The sequence below is a fragment of the Pseudonaja textilis genome, chromosome Z, assembly GCF_049901715.1.
Source record: "Pseudonaja textilis isolate UNSWEBS1 chromosome Z, rPseTex1.2, whole genome shotgun sequence".
In the NCBI taxonomy this organism is placed as follows: domain Eukaryota; kingdom Metazoa; phylum Chordata; class Lepidosauria; order Squamata; family Elapidae; genus Pseudonaja; species Pseudonaja textilis.
The window spans coordinates 48,595,941-48,616,058 of NC_142008.1; the positions used below are offsets into that span (position 1 = coordinate 48,595,941).

Below are 20,118 nucleotides of genomic sequence, written 5' to 3' on the forward strand. Positions count from 1 at the left end.
AATTTTTCTGATTTATATCTCACCATTCTTTTCTAATTAATATTCTACAAGGTTAACAATAATTACAATAGAGATTTACATTTATTACAGATACATTTACCTTTAGTTGGTAGTGGTTTATGAAGCAGTCCATGTCAGTCCATTACCTCTTTTTTCTTTTTCTTACTTTTTTTGTTTTGTTCACAGATTTTATTCCTCAACGTACAATATTGCTACAAACCGCATGATTCCACAGACATCCATCACTCCATTGATTGCTGCTTCCCCTGTCTCCACATATCAGGTATGTTTGAATTGCCTCGTATACTCCTGATTCAGTATCTGTGATCTGAATAACAATGGAGGGTAAATGTATACAACATATAATCCAGACCTGCACATTAACTTTGTTGTTTAGTAGCACTTAAAAAAGAGAGTTATTTACAATTCTTGACGTATTCTGGTTATGATGCTTCATGTAAAGAAAAAAGAAAATATTTGTTAGTACAAAAATCAGTTTAATTTTCAGATATCATTGTTCTAATTATCATATTAGAGTAAGAATTAAACTGTTTTTAACAATTACCCAATATATTATCCCAGAAAATTTACATTGATACTTCCCTAGATTAAGATTTCAGTTTACAGTTTATAATCTAAGTGTATCTTTTAAACAAGAAGTGATGGTCTCAAAAAAATCATTGACAACTCTCCTATTGTAGTTGTGTAATAAAATCTCTATAAGCAAATAATCAACCTCGCAGAACACCACTCTGGGCTACATATATACTCTTCTATCAAAAACTGATACTGTTTGACATCCCATAGCTACCATAACACCAACAATAGCAATGACTCTTATTAAGAGTCTTATCTTATAATACAAACAGGCTTTCTTACCTAAATACATAAAGTGTGTGTGTTTTTAGTGTGAGCTAAAGTTGCACTGAAATTATGACTTACGTTCCATCAAAATAGAATGGAAATGCATACAAAACACGGCCTCCTGAATCAATACAACAACCCCATTTGTTGCAAGACTCTTATAGTTCCAGCCATGTTGCTTTGCCTGGAGGAACTTCTGTGCATTGTGGTTGTTACATTGGAGGTCTACTTAACAATCAGGCAAATAAGTTTTTGGGGGGCTGGCTTGGTCCTCTGTAACATGTAATTCCGCTCCCATAAAACACATATGCAGAGAAAATTCAGAGCCACAAAAGAAAAGTGTCATAAGTTTGCCATGGGACAGAAATCAAATCAATAAATATGCATACATACAAATGGCTAATCTCTTCTTTGATTCTAAATTCTAATTGTTTGGAATTATGATTAATCTATTTAAATGGGACCATGCTGCACAACATCTTAAGGAATAATCCAAAGTGATTTTTCACTATTTTTAATACATGAATGTTCTCTTCCATCTCTTCCATTTCTCCCGTGAGCTGTTCAGAGCATCCAGAAGTGGGAGGTGTTTCAGTCTCTTCTGGAAAGGCTGGGCTTAAAACTCCGGAACGCTCCTCCTCCTCCACGGGACACCTCCTCAGCGTCCCCAGTTTTAGCTCAGCCTTCGTGGTAAGAGGTTGTGCACTCCCTGACTGGAACGGTTTTCTGATTCAGGTTTGCTCTTGGGTTATTTCGGCTTGTAAAAATCTTCCCCATTTAATTTGGCTTTTTTCAGGCTTGTGCCTCTATTGGGTTGCCTCGATCAGTTTAAAAACAGTTTCTTTGTAACTAGCGGAGCCTGCCACTCCACGGGCAGCTTGAGGCGACCGTCTCAGGCAATTACCTTAACTAACTTTCTGATCATCTTCTCTGCGATCGTAGCGGAGTGCTCCCAGCCGCGGCTCACTTCGCCTTGCCATTTCGTCTGATAGGAGCTTTTAACTCGCAAGTTAAAGCCTCAGCAGCAGCGGCTCGTTAGACTTCTCAGACATTAGCAGCAGAGATTCTGGCTTCCCGCCTTTTTCAACGGCTGGCTCAAGTTCACGTCTAAATATCTCAGGCACCATTCCCTGCTGGTTTCCCTTTTGGGGCACCGGGGCAGTACCTTCCCACTTCGTTCTCCCTGGGTTTAACTTTCCCTTGTCTGGCTGACGTTGCATAAGCAGGCTAGTCATTAAACAGGAATTTCCTTGCAATTTCCTTTGGATCATTTCTTTGGAGTGAAGCCACAAGTGCCATTTTAAACAGTGGGATGTTTTGTTTTGACAGGAAACAATCCACCTCAGATCCTGTATAGCTGGTTTCCCTTGTTGGGGACCAGGGATCCAGAAAGTTCTCACTTGGAGCGCTTGGGGGTTTCCCTTGTTGGGGATCCTTAGATACTGTTTACCATATGCACAGTTTTACATATAGATATATGTATATACATATGCACATGTATATGTATACAGATACACACACACACACACACACACACACACACACACACACATATATATATACATACATACATACACTTACTCTCCTGGAGGAGCGTTCTACTTTCAACCACAGGGGAAGGCATCACCCCAAAGTACAAATACTAATAATAATATTAATAATAATAATTTTTAAAAAATAATTAAAAATTAAAGTCAGAGGCAAGAGAATCAGTCATCCACAATGGAAGGTGGCAACACCTTAAAAAAAAAAACACTCCAAGACAAATAAGTCCCGAGATAAGCCAGTGAGCCCCAAAACGGCCTCTTAGGCCGCCGCTTGGATGCCCATAGACATTTGGAAAGGCAATTGCAGAAACAAGCCAGGGAGGCAGACAAGATGGCTATGACACAACAATCTGATCAGGACCCAAGTTCATTGTTGAGGCCCTAGGACTTATCCACCCAGCCCAGGCAGGCTGTTTCTGGACAACCTCCCATAGGCACATCTCCTCCAATGAGCACTGCCCAGCTAATCCCAGAGGCAACCTTCACCCCTACAGTCGCCAGCCTAAGACAGGAGGAGGGATTACCTGAGATTATCCCCATCGAAATGAGGCAATGGATGGAGATGGCGATTCAAAGGGGCATTGCGGCTGGAGTTCAGCAATTCATCTGGACAGACACTTCTTGGCCACTTCGGATGCGGGATCCCTGTCCACTCGATCCTTTGTGCATATGGGACAACTTCAAACTCAGGTATTCCCCAATATTCCTAACATACCAGCCCAGGGCCTTCAGGAGGAGGTAGAATTTGAGGATCAGGATGTTCCCATGGAGGTGGGTTCGGTCCATCAGATGGACTTGGGGTTGTCAGAGGCTGACCCACTAGAACGGGGAATGTCAGACGACGAAGGTCTCATTCCGGACCAACCTACCTTTCTGGCCTTTTTTGCCCGCACCTCTTTAAATCCTTACTGTTCAAGGCAAAGAACACCACTAAACTAGGCACATCAAACCCTCATCCATTGTCAATAGGGTCTCAGGACAAATCCGAGGATCTAATATTCTCACAACCGGCTAATGAGGTGGAAACTATTCCCGTCCCTCATATGTTTGCTGAATTAGTACAAAATCAATGGGCATCAGCAGCATCATACCCAGCCCCAACAGAGTACAATAAACAGTATTATAATTTGGCACCAGAGTTTTCAAATTTTCTCAAAATGCCGGAACACTGTGGCACTGGCCTCTTCTTCAGCCTTTCCCAACGAGGCCAAGGAAGCCCTGAGACCAGAAGAAAAGAGAGCACAGTTGGCACTCCATAGGGCACACGTTTCTGACACCTGGGCCATTAGGGCAGCTACAGCGGCGTCCTTTTTTACACGGTCCTCCCTACGATGGCTCTGCCACTTCAGGGATATATTGCCAGTGTCAAATGTCAGAGCCCACCAGGACATAGCTAAAATTATTGCAGCAGCAGAATTCTCCACTGACGCCACATTTAATGCAGTCAAATTCTTGTCTAGGCCCATAGCATCTCACGTATCAGCACGGAGACTGCTATGACTCAGACATTGGCAGGTGGATACCAAGCATAAATGCAAGTTGGCATCAGCCCCAATATCGGGGGATAAATTATTTTGCAGTGTCTTGGAGCCCCTCCTTATAGAGAATAGAAACAAGAAAAAAAGTACTTCCCCCTCTCTTTCAGAGGTCTGAAAATAGAATGCCCCAGTCGTTTCGAAGGGGTTTCTTTCGGCCCTACTATCAAGGCCCATACGTTCCCAGATCTCAGAGAACATCAGGCTACAGACCCAGTTTTAGACAGGATAGGTCTATCTTCCGATAGAGGTCAGTGGGGAGGCCAAAACAGAAGAAACTCCAGGGGCACCGTAGGCCGACTTTTTCATCAACCCAAGTGAGTCCTTGACAGCAGTTCCCATTGGAGAGTGGCTAAAATTGTTTGCTGATCAATGGGACAGCTCCACCTCTGATGCGTGGGTCAAGGACACTATTAGGTTTGGTTTGGCGCTAGAGTTTCAATCCTTCCCCCCGAGCTTTTTTTTTTTTAAACAAATTTTATTAAGTTTTACAAAACAATACACAAACAAAACATAGAATATAATAACATAAGAGATCCCTTCTGAGGAAATCAATAAAACACCTCAATAAAACACCTTATTTAAAGACAGAATAATTCCAAATTATCACATTTCCATACAAGCACAATTTAACATATATTTGCCCCATCTGCTCAACTTCATATCCTATCCCAGCTTCTCTTTGTTTCTCCCTTTCCTTCTATTATTCAAATTATATTCCTTTTACTTTAGCTTGTATACATTCTTTATATCCATCTGTCTTATTTACAATTTCATTATTCTCTTCCAACAGTCTTCTTACATTCTTCTAAGATTTCAAACATGGACATACAAAACACAAAACGTACATACCTAAAACTTCTTTTGGGAAAGCGGCTTACCCCGGGTTACCTCTTTTTATACAGACATAAATCAAGTTCATACTCACTCAATACACTACTTCATATCTTATTAACACTCAGTATTTTCTATATATTTTCTCTTCTCTATTCACTCTCATAATTCTATTATATTTATTTCATCTCATTTTAAATAATTATACTTGTATCTTTTGTCTGTTTTCTTCAATTATCTATTTGTCTTTTCTTTCCAATACAATATTTCTCCTGTAATCACTGGTTGAAGCATGACCACTTTTATCTTTCCCCTAAATTTGATACTTAAAGTAATACATTTTAAACAAATTCCATACTGATTCTGCTTAACACAAAGTAAGATAATAAAACAAAAATAAAAAGAAGCTTAAGTTTATAGTATGATCAAAACAGCATTCCACAGAAAATTAAACTCTATTATTTACTCTTAAACATTTTATATATTCCCTTTAATACATTATTAACTCATATAATATTTCAGTTTTCTGACTCGATTTCAAATGCTAATATCTACAATACAATCTTATGTATTTTTGCAGAATCATATATTTTTTAATTTAAATTTTACCCTTTGTCTCTGAAAAAAGCCTCTTTTTTCCATCTTGTTTTGAACCTTTATGGCTTCTCTTTCCTTTTTCCCTTCCTTTCTTATCAATTCTGATCTTTTTGATCTTTTTGATCTTTTTGCCCCCCCATCTCCCAAATTCCACTTTTTGAATCTTCCCTCTCTGTAGTGTTTCTCTTTTCTGTTGCTTTCTGGCATTTTCATCTTATTTTTCCCTTTCTTGGTTGCTTTTTTAGGTTCTAAATTTTCCATTTTCTTTCCCCCCTTGTTATTTTCAGCTGTAATTTTTTGTCCATTAAAGATGGCTTCTCCTTCTTCATCCCGGTCCTCTTGTTCTTGTATTTCTTGGTATGTAGAAATCGCCATTTCCAAAAAACAAAAGATAGATCCAAGAGAGCCCTTACCTTCTTGTCTCTCTTGTTGTAGCTTTTGAAATTCTGTTTGTAATTCTTGCACAGATAATGCCATTTCAAAGAATAGTCCCCCCAAAATCCCAAAGTCAGAAAGTCACAAAGCAATCCAAATCAGCACAAACTGTTCCGTTAACACTTTCTTCTTCTCCTTCTTCTCCCCCCCCCTCCTCCTGGGGTGAGAGTCAATTAAACAATTTCAAAATGATTTTTTAAAAGCCTTATTGTCATTAATTTCTAATCTTAAAAACCTTCAAGCAGTCTTCTTCAATAGAGTCTTAGAATAAGTTTTTTACCTCTTCCTTCCCACTTATAGCAATAAGCTTTGATTTTTAATTCCAATGTTCCAAAATCTTTTATCCCCTTGGCTTTAATTTTTAGGTTTATTTACCTTCTTGCCCAAGCAGGATTTCCAGATTTCCGTCTGCTATTCCATAGGGAAGGAGAGTGAGAAGAAATAACTTTCCCTTTCACAGCTTTCGCGCCGCTTGCACAGTCTTACTGGGAAACAGTGTAGCAATAAAAAAGGCAAATCTCCAGGTTTTAAAAGCTCTTCTTTGTCCGGTTCAGCCAGAAAAAAACACTTTCATCTTCTTCCTCCTGCACGATCTTATCCAGCTGCAGGCTTCTTTGTGACGGCCATTACTGACCGCGCTCCACTGCTTTGGGAAAAGGGGGTTTTGCCGGCTGGGGAGGGGGTTTATGACACCCCCAAACCCCTGTCCGGATCCCCCCTATCTTCAGCTGCCTCTTTGGGGCAGCTATATCCTCCAGATCCAAGCGGATCGGAGGCACCTCGGCGGCAAGCGCAGCAGGGATTGCGCGGAGTTGCATATCCCTGCTGCTGCCGAAGCCTTGCAAACCGGAAGCCCTCCCCCCCGAACTTTTTCATTAGGAGCCCTAGGTCCACAGACCCCATTAAGAGGGCATTGATGCAGAAGGCTATCAATCATCTTCTACATATTCGGACCATTAGAGTGGTCCCATCTGAACAGCGGGGTCATGGCTGTTACTTTCTATTGTTTGTGGTCCCAAAGAGTTTGGGGGCTGGAGGGCAATTCTGGACCTCAAATGTCTGAATGGATCATTGGTTTATTGAAAATTCAAGATGACTACTCTCCAGTCCATTCTGCTCAGCATCAGAGAGAACGATGTCCTGACCTCTATAGATCTCACAGAGGCTTATTACATATACCAATTAGACCTGCTCACTACAAATATCTTAGATTCTGCTATTGTGATTGGCACTACAAATATATCACCCTACCATTCGGTCTGGCTTCGGCCCCTAGGACTTTTACCAAGGTCCTCACGGCTTTGGCTGCCTCACTCAGGATCAAATCTATTCGCTTACAATGTTATCTGGATGATATTTTAATTTTGTCATCTTCCAGACATCAAGCAAAATTGGATACCAAGATTACTCTGGAGACCCTTCAGGGTCATGGCTTTTCCATAAATTGGGATAAAAGCCATTTGATCCCCTCAACTAGGTTAGTTCATTTAGGGGCAGTGATATATACCGTGGAGGGCAAGGTCTTCCTCTCTCAGGACAGGTTAAACAGTATCCAGTCTTTGGCCAGAAACATCAGAGTCTTAAAGAGGGTTTCCCTGGCAGTGCTGTCTCAACTGTTAGGAAAACTGATTTCTTGTATTTCCATTGTGCATTGGACTCGATTCCATTCTAGAGAGGTGCAATGGTTCCTGCTACCTTTTCAGCCACCTGGAAGAGCCACTTCCAACGTCCGGATAAAGGTACCGCACAATGTTCTCCGATCGCTCCGCTGGTGGTTGGAAAAAACGATAAACAAGGGGTGTCCTTTCAAGGAACCTTACAGGGCAACGATCACAACCGATGCCAGCCTGGTAGGATGGGGAGCTCACTTCCAATCCCACCCTGCACAGGGAATTTGGACTATTTCTGAACAATCACAAAGCATCAACCTGTTGGAGCTGCGAGCACTTCACCTGGCCTTACGCAGCTTCTACCCCTTTTCCAATCATGCCACGTTCTGGTCGTGACAATATCACAACCAAGGCCCACGTAAACAGACAGTGGGGTACCCATTCCAAACTTCTGATGCTGGAGACGGCCAAGTTGTTCAAGTGGGCCTAGGCCAATCTATTTTCGTTCAAAGCAGAACACATAGCAGGGGCCTTAAACACACAAGCTGACTGGCTCAGCAGGGCCACAATAGATCAGGCAGAGTGGCGCCTACACCCATCTGTCTTCCAGGAAGCAGTGTGGAGGTTTGGGCAACCGGTGATCGATCTATTTGGCTCTCCTCTCAATGCCCAATTGCCCCAGTATATTTCAAGGTACCCGACTCAGAGGGCGGAGGCCGTCAATGCCCTGCGTTGTCAGTGACTTCCCGGACTTCTATATGCATTTCCTCCACTCCCGGTAATACTCAGGTTGATCCAGAAGTTATTGGAGGAACGAGCGGAATTGATATTGGTCGCCCCTTACGGGTCCAGGTGAATGTGGTTTGCAGACTTACAGGACCTGTCGAGAGAACAACCTTGGAAAATTCCACTGTCAAAGGTTTTCCTCTCCCAAGGGCCGATACTTCACCCGAACCCACAATGTCTCAGTCTAACCACATGGAGGTTGAGCGGAGCCGTTTAAGGGCCCAACAGATTTCAGAGGATGCTATTGCCACCATTCAAGCATCCAGACGGTCCTCAACAAATTGTATATACGAGGCCATGTGGTCTGCTTTCTGTTGCTGGTGCCAGGGGTCTAAGATCGACTCAACTGCCCCATCAATATGACAATTATTGGACTTTTTACAGGAGGGGGTGACCAAGGGGCTATCTCCAAATACTTTATGCAGACAGGTGGCGGCTTTAGCCTTGGTGATAGCCTGGGGTGACCTCCAGTTCATAGTGCACCATCCACATGTCCGCAGCTTTCTTAAGGGTGCTGCAAACTTACGACCTCCTGTAATTCACCACTATCCCACCTGGGACCTCAACAAGGTGTTACCAGCACTTACAACTGAGCTGTGAGCTGTGAAGAGCATCCAGCCCCACCCATTTCTTTCCATCTGGTGGGGTTCCGTTCCAGTCAGGGATCTAGATTAGATGATGAGTCCCGGACTTTGGCACTCAGTCTTGGCAAAACTGGGGGACGCTGAGGAGGTGTCCCGTGGAGGAGGAGGAGCATCCCGGAGTTTTAAGCCCAGCCTTTCCAGAAGAGACTGAAGCACCTCCCACTTCTGGATGCTCTTCACAGCTCACAGAGAACGGGCGTATCAGGTAAGTACCAACGCCCTTTTTCTAGGTGTCTACCTGAGCTTCAAGTAGCAAATGCATGAGTAGCATAGCATGCCTAGAGTAAATTATATTTTTGTAAAAATAATTTTAGATTGACTTTTAAATATTGGTTAGTTTACTGAATGATTAGTTGTCACAACTTTTAGTTTGTAAATGTATTATCATAATGCATTTGCCTTTGCATAATATTTTCAACCAACACTGAATATTTTGTAGATGAAGAGGACATATTAAATTATAGTATAACTTCACTGTAAGAGGTGAAGTTGGCAGGGCTGAGGGAATAAGGCATGCCTATTACACACATATCAGTTAATTCACTCAGTCACATATCTGTGACTTGCTTCAATTGCATATTGGCATATTAAACAGTTATATAATGTTTATAAAAATGATTATACAATGACATTAAATAGCTCAAAATTTTGTTTGTTCCATGCAAAGCCTGTGGCATTAGCTTAAGCTTTCATTATATGCTGAGTTATTTTAATTTTTATAATTTTGGCCTAATGAATTTTCAACTGTTCGTGTCAATACATTAGAAAGATAGATTATTATACAGAAAATATGGAATCAGTCAGGCACATGTTCAGCTAGGCTCAAAAAGGTCAGAAGGCTATTTTACCACATCTGATAGAGCTATGAAAAAAAACCTCAAAAGTGCTGGAAACTAATAGTATAGTGCAGAAAATCTTGGAATTTAAATTTGAAATGAAATCATAACTTTTTATACTACATATGATCTCTGAATCAATAACAATCAACAAGAAATATTAATTCAGTTAGATAAACAGTAGCAACAATAAATTTCACTTGAGCTGGAAGAATGACACAGTTCCAACAATCCCTGATTGGGAACTTGTAGAATATGCAGAAGTGGTAAAATTAACAGTATACTAGTATGTACACAATAGAAGTTTAACTAAATTTAAGCCAAAATAGTTCCCATAACTATAACATATCATACAACATAGCAAATGTAATTAAATGCTGTCTGATTTCTAAGAGGACTTAAATGTGTACAAATATTGTGAATCAGAAAATATATTAAATATATTAAAAGGAAACAGTCACAAACTCAGAAATTCTTTTTAATATTCCATTTTCTTGTTTCTTGTTTTCTTTCCACACTTTTGTATTGTAATTCTTTTTCCATTTGCTCCATTTATCTATTTTTTTCTTTTATTAACGAGTGTTTGTGTTAACAATACAATAGAGACTTCAATATTAAGTAAACAGATTGAAGTATCTACAACATAACAAAAACTTGTGATAATGATTCTTTTTTACTATTATACTCAACTTTGAATGTATTATTTTATGCTTGTATTAGTGCACCATAAATTGTAATTAAAATTGATAGAATATGTTTTCCTTTTTTTCTTTCTTCTCAATACTCTAAGCTATGTGTGTCAAACTTGCTGCGTCAAGTTGCCGTCACGTGACATATTGCGACTTTTTTCCCTTTGCGAAGCTGGGATGGGTTTAGCCTGCACAGGACGCATCCGGCCCATGGGTCACCAGTTTGACATCCCTGCTCTAAGCTGGATGGAACTTGAAGCAGATGTCCCTGCTTAAAAACACCAGAAAGGAAGGGGCCCACATGGGGGGAAACAAAAGATGGGTAGACAGGAGGCATGGAGGTAGCTGCATGATTAGGTGGGCTGACTCTAGCTCTGCATGGCTACAAATGCAGTCTGGCCGCAGCAGCTGCAATCACTGGCTGGCCTGCTGCTACCATCACAGCCGCCACCACTGCTGCTGCAGCATCTGGTGTCCTGTTGCATTGCTGTTAGGGCACTCTGTGGGGTTGACACATGCGAATCACATGTTGTCTCCTCCAGTGGCCTGGGTCAGGGTGGGCCTTTTTCTTCCCATCCCATGAAGAGCAAGAAAGCTTGGAGGAGGGAGCCATCCTGCTTCCCACTCCTCTTTGCTGCTTCAAAGGGTCCTTGGATATTTTGTGCAGCCTGTTGCCCTGCACAGCAACCTGAGTCACTTGCCTCCTCGTCCAGTGCCCAAGCCTGCTACTTGCCCCACCTGGCTGCTGAGAGGCACATTTAATTGTCCCACAGAACAGATCATACAGGTACAAGTGTTTCTCTATGATGGAACAAGAGGGTGGGACAGGAATGTAAGCAGACCATTGTCAGGGGAGAGCACCAGTGGAGGGCCCACTGAGCATAAACATCAGTGATGGATTGGCTGAGGTGGGGAGCCCACGTTGGAGTACGCATGGCAATGTGCCTGGCATCAATTATCCTGGACACATTCTCAATTAGGTTTTAAAAATAAGTGATGCTTCCTTGTTGGTCTACTGGAAGAGACACTAATTAGTGTTGATTAAAGCATGTTCTTTGCTTGTTTTTGCCAGTAAAGGCCAAAAAAACAGCAAGTAAAACTTTAAATGATCATAAAAATGGCTTCCAAACAGATGGGAAGAACAAAAAAGGGTTGATATCAGTGCCATTTTGAAATGTTTTGAACAATATATTACATGCTAGCATGGTAGACTCCATTACATAATCCCCCACAAGTTATTGGAACAGGCTTGGCATAATTCCTTAATTTGTTATCATGCTGTTGTTCTGATAATTGTATTATAGCTGCTGCTCTGTAAAGTGAGAAATAGTTGCAGAAAGAAATAAAAGCAAACAGTGGCCTTGGATTTTATATATTTATGTTACATTAGGTAATCCAAAGTCTATTGCAGTCTGATTTGATTATTTATTGGTCTTTTTAAGCTTGATTAAGCCTGATATTTGTCCCTTTGTTATCTGAAAGCACCATAGCATTAGTAAACAAGATCTGTGAAAGTAGGATTATTTTTAACAAGTAGAATTGCAAAAAGTTTAGGATTATTAGAAAATACATTTCTTTGTTTTTTGGAGTAGTTTTAATTTGAAATTTATTTATCAAAATAGGATCTGTATATTTCTTCCTCATGAGATTGTTATTTATTATACAATATGAGATAATCATCACTCTAATTGATCATAAAAACTCATTTAATATTTTTTAAATTTTAGTGTCAACCCTAATTGTCTTGCTTAATAACTTTATGCTAAATCCTTTCAAGGCATCAGGAAAGAATTATTTACAGTATTCATTCATTAAGTCAGTCAGTCAGTCATCCAGTCATTCATTATTTGGGTCCTGCAGTAATATATATTGCTTTCTTTGTATTAGTCATAATATGTGATATCGATTGTCGTGCATGTACAATTTAATCTTCATTAAATTTCTCGATTAATTGCTGTGTACATCAGCCTTGTATTTGATCCTGAGTACAAGATAGTATTCAGATCTTTGTGTTATTTGATATTGCTGAATACTGAATAGCAGTATCAATCCTGTCCAACTAGATCAGATCTTTTTTTTAATGTCCAAAATACAGGTAGTACTCAACTTTACAACAGTGTGTTTAGTGACTGTTCGAAGTTACAACAGCACTGTAAAAGTGACTTATGATCATTGCAGTATCTCCATGGTCACATGATTTATTATTCAGATGATTGACAACTGATTCACATTTATGATGGTTGCAGTGTCCTGGGATCATATGATCCCATTTTGTGACCTTCTGACAAGGAATTTCAATGGGGAAATCAGATTCACTTACAACCGTATTATTAATTTATCAACTGCAGTGAATCACTTAACAACTGTGGCAAGAAAAGTTGTAAAATGAGGCAAAACTCGCTTAACAAATGTTGGACTCAATTTGGTCATAAGTTGAGGAATACCTGTATTACTTCCAGCTCTGATATCATTATAAGTTATAAACATTTAAAATTGTGAAATTTTCAAAATGTAACACAAAGTTTTTATTCTAATTTTTTTTCAAAGCAAGACTATTTATTGATTCCCCCCTTTTTTTCTTGCCATTTAGCTAATAGACTGTTCTTTCTGGTACACAGGTTCAGAGTACTTCATGGATGCCCCATCCATCATATGTTATGCAACCAACAGTAAGTAAATACAACAACAACTGCCTTTCTTGTTTTATTAAGAAAAAGTCAGACGCTCTCCACTGCTCTTGCTGAAACAGATTCATTAAACTGACGGTTTATTTAAGTGATCTAAACTACAAAACATTAAATATTAGTGGGGAATTGGATGGAATTCTCTGTGGATCATATGTGCGCACATTGCTTCCATGGATTGCTCTTAAAAGTACATGGATTGCCAAAAGCAGTAGTTAACATGTCATTTTTGCAGGAATTCAGAGCTGTAATGATAACTAAGAATTCCCTGACAATTTTCCTGGGCCAAGAGCTCAGTGTTGGGCACTCTTTTAGGGATAGAAGACTTTCAGTTTATTTCCTAGAACTTCAGGATAAAAAGCCAGGTAGCAAGTAATGAGAAAAATCTACTGAAGGTTTTGGAAAGTTTCATGCATATATTTATATGTGTCTTTGTGTTATACTCATCACTATCAGAGTATCTTGTGGAAGCAAAGTTTATATTTTCAGAGGTAACTTGATCTGCCCAAAATGATAAAGAGGATTCTGCTACATAAGGGTATGATAGCAGATATAAGACAACATTTATTAAATTTGGAAAGCAGGTTTTTGTATGGCTGTAGTGGAAATTCCGTAAATAGAATATATACAGTATTCTGTTTAAGCTTAGGTGAGCTGTTTTGTTTTGTTTTGTTGCAATGAACCCTTGCATTCATTTTTTTTTTTTTGGAGCAATCTTCTGTTTTCTTTTTGTATTAAGAAGTGGCAATCCTGAATGATTTCCATGTGTCAGATGTATTGAAGACATCTTCATTCTGGAAATGTCCTTAGGGAATCTCGTTAAATTCAATATTGTTGTACTGAAAGATGATGTTGATAAATATGCTGTTTTTCTTGATGGTAAGGGAATTACTAAGTAGATATTGCATACTTTATGAATTATTACATTAGAAAGAACAAGAAAACCACACTTCTGTGAATACTAAGTTGTCAGGACAAGTACATCTGCTGCCACTCTTGTTTACATCTTTTTTAAAGAATGAAAAAAGTTTCTATTGGAAGAACAAATCATACTGAAATATTCACCAAAATAAAATAGGGATGGTGTTTTGATTTTTTCTTGATCAAATTGTTTGGTTAGAATGTGACATAAATATCCCATTCAAACTTGATTAACTATACATTGTGTGCACAATTATTAGGCAAATTGTATTTTGAAGGATTAATGTTATTATTGAATAACTATTGTGCTCTCAGTCAATCCAAAATGTTAATGAACTTTAAACCTGAATACATAAGAAAGTAAAAGTGAAGTTTGGGCTTTCTTAGAAGAATATGTGTGCACAATTATTGGGCAATTATTAGTGTGCAGAATTATTATGCAGCTAAATGGAAAATTTTTTTTGCCCATCTCACTCATTTATTTGCATCTGTTAAAGTGAGAATAATAAATAAAAAAACTCAAAATTTACAAATAAACATTTCTGACATTTCAAAAAAAACCAATGACCAATATAGTGACCTTCTTTTCAATAATAGTCATAATAGTCATTCATGGAGTCTGTCATTTCTTGATCTGTTGATGATCAACTTTTTATGCAGCAGCAACCTCGGCCTCCCAGACACTGTTCAGAGAAGTGTACAGTTTTCCTTCACTATAAATCTCCCTTTTCAGAAGGGCCCACAAGTTCTCAATAGAGTTTAGGTCAGATGAGGAAGGTGCCATTATTCTTTCATCTTTCATTAAATTCTTTCATTAAATTCAATAAATTCATTAATTCATAAATTCATTAATTCATAAAATTCATTAATTCATAAAATTCATTAATTCATAAATTCATTAATAAATTCTTTCATTAAATTCATTCATTAAATTCATCTTTCATTAAATTCTTTCATCTTTCATTAAGCTAGACACTCCATGGAGTACTTCAATACATGCAGTGGAGCATCCAGCATAAAAATCATGGTTTTCTTGAAAGATGCAGACTGCTTCGAGTACCATTGCTTGAATAAAGGGCCTTCTAAAAATGGTCAGGAGGTTTGGGAGTTGATTTTGAGGCCATCTTCAATCTGAAAAGCTCCAATTAGCTCATCTTTAATAATACCAGCTCATACCAGTGCTCCATTGCCACCTTGCTGGAGTCTGAGTGGAAGTGGATCTCTGGGCCTGTTACTGATCAAGGTTTGGGCCCACAGCCAAGGTGCAATGCGACTTTTGCAATAGTGACCAGCACCCAACCGTGCTGCATCCAGACTCGGAGCTGCCATGGCAGATATCTCGTAACCCTCCCTCGGACAAGGAGCCTCAACATAACACAGAAGCATTCAGGGCTCCTCAACAGACTGCCAAACTGCAACCACAACCAAGGCTGAATGTCAACTGCACAGCACTGTGCGCCAACTCACCACAACCTCGTTCGTGTCTTCTCATCTATTTAGCCAAAGTGCACCCTGAAGGACGTCCTGAAGATGCTGTGAAAATGTACGTGCGGATAGACACTCAAAGCACCCTGGCCAGACCTGTATTCTTCGACCTCTTTGAAGTGCAACAAGAAAAACTTCCCTTCACTGTATCAACATGCCATGGACCAAGAAGCACGGTGGGGAGGAGAGCTACTGGACTCTGCATAGAGTCATTGGATGGAAGTTCCCAGTTCCCACTACCACCTGTATTTGAATGCAATGGGATACCGAATGACCGCAGCCAGATTGCAACACCTGAGGTCATAAGCAACATGCCTCACCTACAGCACCTGGCTCATCACTTCCCCGCTCTAGATCCGGAGGCTGATATCCTACTCTTGCAGGGAAATAATGCCCCATGCGCCTTTCTCTTCTCCGAATCAGTCGGTGGCCCTGTAGACGGCCCAGTGGCCATCAAATCTCCACTAGGATGGGGAATCATAGGAATTGTCAGTGTCGATCAGATGCAGACTCCAACCCAGGCAAATGCCTTAGCACCATCCAATCCAGCAGCCTTCTGATGCCCTTTAGCACCATTGAAAACAAGAATGACGTTCCAGCCTAAAAGGCCGCCGCCGATCAGTACACATTCGCTAGGACACCCTAAACGACCGCCAACAACCACCAGACGTCCACTAAGACAGTCTACATGGGCATATGCATATGCAATACCCTTTCCAACAGCTTCCCGATGCCCTATGACACCGTGGAAGCAAGAGTACCGTTTCAACCCTAAAAGGCTGCCAGAAGCAACCAGCAGACTTTCACCTTTGCTGCCAAGAGTACCTGTACAACCTAAAAGGCCACCAGAGGTGACCAGCAGACTTGCACCAAGAGGCCGAACATGAAGATTGAACCTCAAGCTTTGCATGTTTTGCTTTGTTTGATGCTTTATTAATGTTTACTGTTTTTCTCTTAGCTATACAGCTTACTGTTTATCTTAGTTATATAGTTATATGCTATTCAGTTAGTATTACTGTTTACTGCTTATCTTAGTTATCGTTTTTTTTCCTTTTCTCTTAATAGTGGAATTTACAATTCCAGGCGGGGAGTGTGCTGTCCCAGCCAGTCTATGGCAATTGGATAGTTACTTAGGAATTATGAGCTGTCCCCTTAAGGGAATGCATCATGGTAAATGTAGTTAAAGGTATCCTGGGAAATGTAGTTCATGTCACATGGCCACATCTGCAATTCTGATTGGTCACTAAATTGACCCTTGAGGGGTTAGGGGAGGTTTCCCTCCATTCTTGCCTAGACTCATGACCTGATAGTAGCTTTTTCTACCGCTATGAGATGGGTTAGGAGATAACCATCTTTTACCTGCAAGGCTGATATACAAAGGATTGGTCATTAAAGAAGAACTTTGTCACAAATGTGAGTTATGAAGATACCTGATGTACCAATAAATGTACTTTGTTATGGATGTTTTGTGGAATTTATCTATCTGCCTCTGCACAGCTACAAATCCACCTCTGTGCAAGAGACAGAAAATTTTAAATGTGCTTTCAAGTCAACTGGCTCATACCCTTTTATGTCATGTTATGTTATGTTCATACTCTGTGTGTGTGTGTGTGTGTGTGTGTGTGTGTGCAACTTTGGACACCAATTTTCATTTGTTATATAAATTTTTTTTTTAAAGGATTCAGATTTCTCATTTTAAGATGTTACTGCTTTTAGTTTTATAGTTGCTATTTTCCTGTTTTAGTCAATAATTCCAGATCAGTATTTTGAAATATATTTAACCTTTTTGTTGTATATGCTCAGAAAAAATATCATTTATTCATTATTCATGTTAATTATTATAAATAAATATTAATAAATATTTAATATTATAAAATAAAATGACTTTTTGAATGATAAAAGACTTTGGATTATGTGAACAGCTGTGTTTATTGTTCCAAATGAAATGTAATAGGTTCACTTACATAAAAAAGCAAATAGAAAATGTATCATAAAATAGAGTTTTCCTATCCTTTCTACAAAAGAAAAAAACATACTTGAACTTGTTAAAACATATAAAACTAAAGAATGGAATAATTAAATCTCCAAGTATTTCTAAGGCAGAAAACCATGAACTGCTCCTTGATATACCTTAGAATCAAGCCAGACATTTATAAAATCAGTCTCGGATTGAGATTGCATCATTGTTCCTTCTACTGTTCTTTGTTAAATTAGTTAAATGATATATAACCATGCAGTTTATGAACTTCTAATATAGAAAAATATTGGTATTATCAGTGCACATATATGTGGGTGTGGGTGTGCATGTGTGATTTCAGTACAGTGCCCAGAAAGAACTATTTAGCAGCAAATATTATTTAATAGCAGTAAATATTATTTAATATTTAATTATTATTTCATAATTTACCAGAAATTATTTTAATATTATTTACAGAATAAAGTACATATTGCATCTTTTATGAGTTATTACATTAGGAAGAACAGAATATTGCACTCCTGTGAATCCTCAGTTGCTAGAAGAGGTAGTTCTGCTGCTATACTTGTTTATACTTTTTTTAAAAGAACGAAAGGAGTTATATATAAAAGAACAAAAAGAGTTATATATAAATACTGTATATGATTTTGCTAAATGCATTGCCATTACTTGTACTCAATTTGTGCAATCTAGCAAGATGGCCCACCGTTATTTCAACTCCTGCATAGGTTGCTTTTTGGCTCTGTATGAATTTGTTCTTAAGACCTGGTCTTGTGCAGCTAGAATTAGTCTCTTTCTAATTGGTCTCTTTCTTCAACTTTCTTGCTCTTAGCCATTGCCAGGTCTTGTCATTATCAGCTTTCCCTGCTATTGTTTTTTCCTGGCCATGTAATTCTGTGACTTTCTATGTTTCCATTTTCTTGTTCATTTGGTCATTCTTGTAGGCCAGTTTTGTCTCTCCAGTAGTCAGTAAGCCTTCCTGGTATACTAACTTCAGTGCATCTTCTTCACTGCCCTTAACAAATTATTATGGAATTACTTCAGAACGGTTTAAAATGATTTGATTTTCTATCTCACAAATACATAAAATATAGAAAAGTGCTCACGGAGTGAACTGAACTGATGCTATAGCTCTTGAAATAAGAATTGTTTTTAGTGAGAAATGATAATTGAATGATCGTGTGGACATCAAATTAATCAAATGCATCATTATAGGAACACAAGTCAGTATTTGTCTCAAAAGCAGCAACTCTAGAAGATTAGAATATCTTTCTTTGGCACTGGTCGCATTCCATTTAGAAATGCTTCCTGTCTGAAAAAAAAACATTACTCCCACACTGGAATTTTTCTTTTTAAGAAATGGATGTTCTCAATTGTCCCTCTTTGTTTCTTCCTTTATTTTCAACTTGGCTGAAAGTTGAGGTCAGAAGAATGGAATGAAAATGTCTACAAAATGGCACTTTAACTATTTTCACAGCTGGATGCACCTCAGCAAGTGAAGGCAATTCCTTGCAGATGATATAGTTCATAAAATATATGTGATACAAATCATCTTTTATAAACAGACCAAAGAGAATATTTTAACATGAGTGCTTTCTGATGATATTGAAGCTATCAATTTCCATTTTTTGGTCAGACAAGAATAAATTCAGTAACTTGAATCTAGTCAAGTTAAAACCTACAATAGAAAAATAGAATATATTATTTATTGATAGACTCCTGGTCAGTGGTGGGATTCAAATTTTTTTACTACCGGTTCTGTGGGTGTGGCTTGGTGGGTGTAGCAGGGGAAGGGTACTGTAAAATCTCCAGACAGGGGTGGTATTTTCTGGTTCTCTGAACTACTGAAAAATTTCCACTACCGGTTCTCCAGAACTGGTAAGAACCTGCTGAACACCACCTCTGCTCCTGGTGTATATAATTCTTAAAAATATTGCTTATATTTTTCAGCTAGTCAAAGGAAATTTCACATCAAAACTATTGTTAGTTGGAAGAGAAGACTAGCTGGTTTTGAAGGGAGAATAGCATTTCCACAAGGAAAAATTTTCATTTGATATCTTCAATTAACTTAATTTAAAGCAATAGGGACTATTTTACATATGGATCCATTGCTTTCTTAAATTTGCATTACTTTGAAATGAGAGGCAGAATTCTGCAGGGACCACTAGTCAGCGGGTGATTGAGGAGATAACTACTCAGCAGTTAAACTGTCTTTTAAATAAACAAATACCCTTTTATTTTAGTAATCTTGATTAATGAGCATAGTCAGCAGGACAATTCTTACTGTAAATAATTCTGTCTCATCTCATCAGTATAAGACATTTCTGTTCCAAATAAAATTCTCAATTATTAAAAAAAATGTGTATCTCAGCACCTTTGGAAAACCAACAGAATGGTAACTGCAGTAGTTATCTTCTGACATGTCCATTTAGATTTTATATTGAACAGTTGAAATAAATTTCTACACTACACATACAGTACCCAATATAGATCTATAGTAGACTTTAGTGCTTACTTATTGCTGACTTTATCAGCAATAAAATTATTGTAAGAGAAACTCATCTTACAAAACTTCACTTCCCTTTAAAATCCGTTCTTCTTATATGACTTACATGACTTAAATTTGCTCATCCACCAAAATAGGTATTTTGGGTAAATAGTGTCCATTAGTTGAAA

At 38.7% G+C, this 20,118-nt stretch overlaps 1 protein-coding gene across 1 annotated transcript in view; it reads left to right on the forward strand.

The window, feature by feature from the left end:
• Positions 1-20,118, forward strand: part of RBMS3 (RNA binding motif single stranded interacting protein 3) — a 444,163-nt gene that overhangs the window by 366,310 nt on the left and 57,735 nt on the right. The window contains exons 8-9 of the mRNA XM_026708139.2: positions 187-283; positions 12,996-13,046. Coding sequence (XP_026563924.2) covers positions 187-283; positions 12,996-13,046 — 148 coding nt within the window. The remainder of the gene's footprint in view (positions 1-186; positions 284-12,995; positions 13,047-20,118) is intronic.